The following is a 3,838-nucleotide window of genomic DNA, read 5'->3' as shown; positions in this document are numbered from 1 at the left end:
AATCAGGTGCAAATCAGGCACCTGCCTTGGTTAGTAAAAGAGGTGTTTAGTTGCATGCGAGACCCTGTCTGTTTGAGGCATGAACAAACTAAATCCAAACCAACCCAGTTCTGTAAAATCATTTCAGTTCCTCAGTAATGTGTGTTTTAAGACACGACAGCCTCACTGACAGAGATGACTGGATAGAGAGCCGGGTGCATCGAAGTTTCCGCTGATGAAGAGATAAAGACATGTGACAGGTTGTTGAGACCGCAGAGAGAAGCTGATGAAGAGGGTTGACACAGAGTTCATGAGCTGTCAGTGTTTGACAGACTCTCAGACGGAGACCTCGGAGCAGAATGGCTGCAGTCACAGAGCTCTGGTTCCTGCTGTTTGCTCTCATCAACAACATTCATGCACAAGAACTCATCAGCATCAAGAAGGAACGGGACTCTTACACCTTCGAGCTCCCCGAGGAGGCCGACTCCTGCCTGATCTCCAGGTCTGTTGGTGAGGAGAAGCTCGTCCTGTGGAACACCTCTGACCTCTGGTCCCACAACTCCACAGCACCTGAAGACCTGAAACAACGACTCTCAGTCATCAGCACAAACAATATCTCTTCTTACAAGATCCACAACCTGACCCACTCAGACTCCGGCCCGTACCGAGAGGAGTGTTGGAACGACGGCAGAGTCACACATGACAAGAACAGCTCTGTCATCGTCTGCAGGAGAGTGGTTCATGGAAGAGGTTTTGGAGTGACAGCTGGGGCAACAGAGGTTCTGCCATGTGAGGGAGCGGCTGACAATCTGAACGTCCTGTGGCTCAGACGTGACTTTGGATTTAAACAGGAAATATGGAGCAGAGTTTTTGGGGACAATGAGACATCAGTGATGGATGATGTTGGAGGAAGATACCAACTGAATAAAAACACATCAGCTCTTCACGTGTTTAATTTCACAACAACAGCCAAGACAGAGTTCACCTGTCTGCTGATGGAGCAGCAGCAGTGTGTCAGCAGTGACTCTGTAGTGTTAAAGGTGTACACAGAGGCGATCTATCGCTCAGTGGGAGAGACGGCCGTGTTACCGTGCGCTCTCACTGATTTCAGTGATGACCAGCCCCCACGCTGGGCTGTAAATACCATAGAACAACCAAACAAGACTGTGGACCAAAACTACTCTCTGGTGGTTTCATCACTGACGTTAAACCACTCAGGTGAGTACGTCTGTAAAACTCCTGTCAGTGAGAAAAAGTACTATCTGGTGGTGTGTCCTAACTTTGGTCCTCCTGATGTAGAGCTCTTCTCAGAGGGAGAAAACGTCACTCTCAGATGCAAAGATCAGGAAAGGGGGCGGTGGTATTTTTGGTTCATTAAGTCGAACCAAACAGAAGGCAGAGCTGTTAATATATGGCCTTTAAGGGGGATGAGAAGAATAAGGTACAGGGATGGTGGTACTTTGGTTATCTCTAATGTCTCACTGAGAGACACAGGAGAGTATTGGTGTGCAGTTTGGGGTAAACCTTTTCAATGTCGGTCATCAAGCAAAACAGTGTTACAGTACAGAGATCCGTTTGGGGTTCACTCCACCTTCTACAAAGTGAGATGGTCAGTGCTCAGCCTTCTGCTGCTGACGCTCTGTGTCATCGTGGTCGCTGTGAACCGGAGGACCAGGACCAGCTATCATTGAAATGACCTAAAACACAGTTTTTCATATTTAAAAACTGGCAAATCAGTGACGACATAAGAATGATGTTTCAAGATGCTGAAATAGAACGAGTTCATGAAAATCAAATGTCAGGATAAAGCTGGAAAAAAACATGCAAAGCACATGTGTGTCTGTCACAGGGCTCACAGGTGGAACGGTTGTGACAGTGAATTAAAATGTGTAAAGTCTGGTTAACAATGAAAACTTATTTTAAAAAAAAAGATTTAAAATGTGGTTAATAAATATAGAGCTGGAATATGGTTTAATTTGAATGAAATTTCAGAAAACTTATGAATTTTGTGTTTGTTTTTACACTTTGTTTTGTTAATAGTTATGTTTAGTAGAAAATGAGTTCCTCGTGAGAATATATTAAGTAGTACAATCAGCTGAAGCTTCAGTCTGAAATTTTTCTGGATGATACTTTTTGTTTTATTTTAAATGTTATACCTTGATGTTTAGAAAGAGAGAAAAATAAGAATAGTGAGAGACAAAGTTTCTCAGGTCAGAAGTCGACCTTTGACCTGACAGCGTGCAGATATATCTGTATATATTGTACATATTGTGTGTGTATTTTCTTTGTGCTGTTGTGGGTCCGTGTGGCTTCAGGGATCAGAGTTTTGGGCTGCAGCCTGACACACAGCAGGGGGCGCTCTGCACTCTCACACTGTTGTTCATCATCTTTAACATTTCAGTTCTTCACCTGTGAACGCTGCTCTCACCTCAGCTTTTCTTTTGGATCATGTCACTGACTTTTATCTTGTTGTATTGAACTGATATTTGATTTGAAATCATGATGATGTGATTCTTTTTTTTTTGAAGGAGTTTGAGTTATCTTTCATGATATCATTTTTACGTGATTGTTATTATACTCTATATCAACCAGTAATCAATTGTCTCTATAATAAAGCTGAAACAGAAGCAATCAAAGTTGGTCTCCAGTTTTTACTGTTTGGATTGTGATTTCTGGTTTTAATGATAATAAGCAACAAATCTGTTGTTAATTGAATGAATGAATCTCTATTTCAAACATATGAAACAAACAAACAAACAAAAACACAGACAAAAGCAAACGAGCCTTACGGCCGACTGCAATGAAGTTTAAAAAAAAAAGAGGCCCATACAAAACCTGTATTCCAGTCTCAGTAAACAAATACTTAAACTGCTAAAACTTCAATATCACATGTTCCAAAAACAGTAGAAATAAGTACACACTTAAATACAAGCCAAAAATAAATGTGGTTTTCCCAACTCAAATTAACAAGTCATAATTACACTATTGCTCAGATGTGTTTAGTAGTTTGATTTCTTTCAAATGAACAGTTTTCATGAATGCATCTTAAATTTAAATCATGTTTTTTCGTGCGTGAACTCCAGGAAGTTTTAATAAAACAGCTTTTTGTTTATTCATATTAGTTTCCGCGTATACACAATTGATTCATGATTCATTAGAGGTGATATTTTGATTTATTTTACACAATGGAATCATAGAAGGGGTTAAGCTGAAAACGTGGAACATTTAATGAATTTAAACATGTTTTTAAAAACAATATGTACTGAAGGGGATAGGAAGTGGTAGAACAGAGAGGGGAACAGGACTGAGACCACCAGAAAATCTTCACCTTCTCAGTGTTGTCAGATGTAGGATAATTATTGTATTTGTATGATAATTTTGTCCTCTGTGCAATGCATAATTAATAATAATTATTACAAAATTTCCGTAATGTACAATAATTTAACCACAAATACAATAAGCACTTAGTTTAGTTTACACGTCTCATTTTCACTCATTTCCTGGCTCCTACATCTGTGCTTTTGCATCACTTCTCACATGATCTCCTTACAGCCAAAGGTGTTTGGTGTAGTCCACAGTGAATGAAAATGATGGCAGGTTAGCTGATGAAGTCAATGAATTTGTGATGACAAACATTTATTCAGCTGGATGCCCACTAATGGGCCTCCACCTATTTACATAAACACACTTAAACTGGAATTGAAAACACACGCCTTTCGTAAGCCGAAGTTTTTCGGCCTCAAATGAGTTCAGTGAGTTTAAGCTATGACATGATGTCATCAAAAATCCACTTTAAATAACAATCGAACATTTGTTACGAGGCTTCGTGAGAAGTGTGCGATATCTTGTGATATTTAGG

The 3,838-nt window shown here is 40.0% G+C and overlaps 1 protein-coding gene across 1 annotated transcript; it reads left to right on the top strand.

Moving 5' to 3' along the window:
- Positions 1 to 278: 278 nt before the first annotated feature.
- On the top strand, positions 279 to 2,551 carry LOC148185552 (uncharacterized). The gene has a single exon (XM_088074464.1). It carries the CDS (start codon positions 339 to 341, stop codon positions 1,668 to 1,670), a length of 1,332 nt encoding a protein of 443 aa, XP_087930590.1. The 5' UTR covers positions 279 to 338; the 3' UTR covers positions 1,671 to 2,551.
- The last annotated feature ends 1,287 nt before the right edge of the window (positions 2,552 to 3,838 follow it).

This window comes from Plectropomus leopardus, chromosome 24 (genome assembly GCF_026936395.1).
Source record: "Plectropomus leopardus strain MGB_pleo_1.0 chromosome 24, ASM2693639v1, whole genome shotgun sequence".
Classification (NCBI taxonomy): domain Eukaryota; kingdom Metazoa; phylum Chordata; class Actinopteri; order Perciformes; family Serranidae; genus Plectropomus; species Plectropomus leopardus.
The sequence above is the reverse complement of the archived record's forward strand: the minus strand, read 5'-3'. Positions and strand labels throughout refer to the sequence as shown.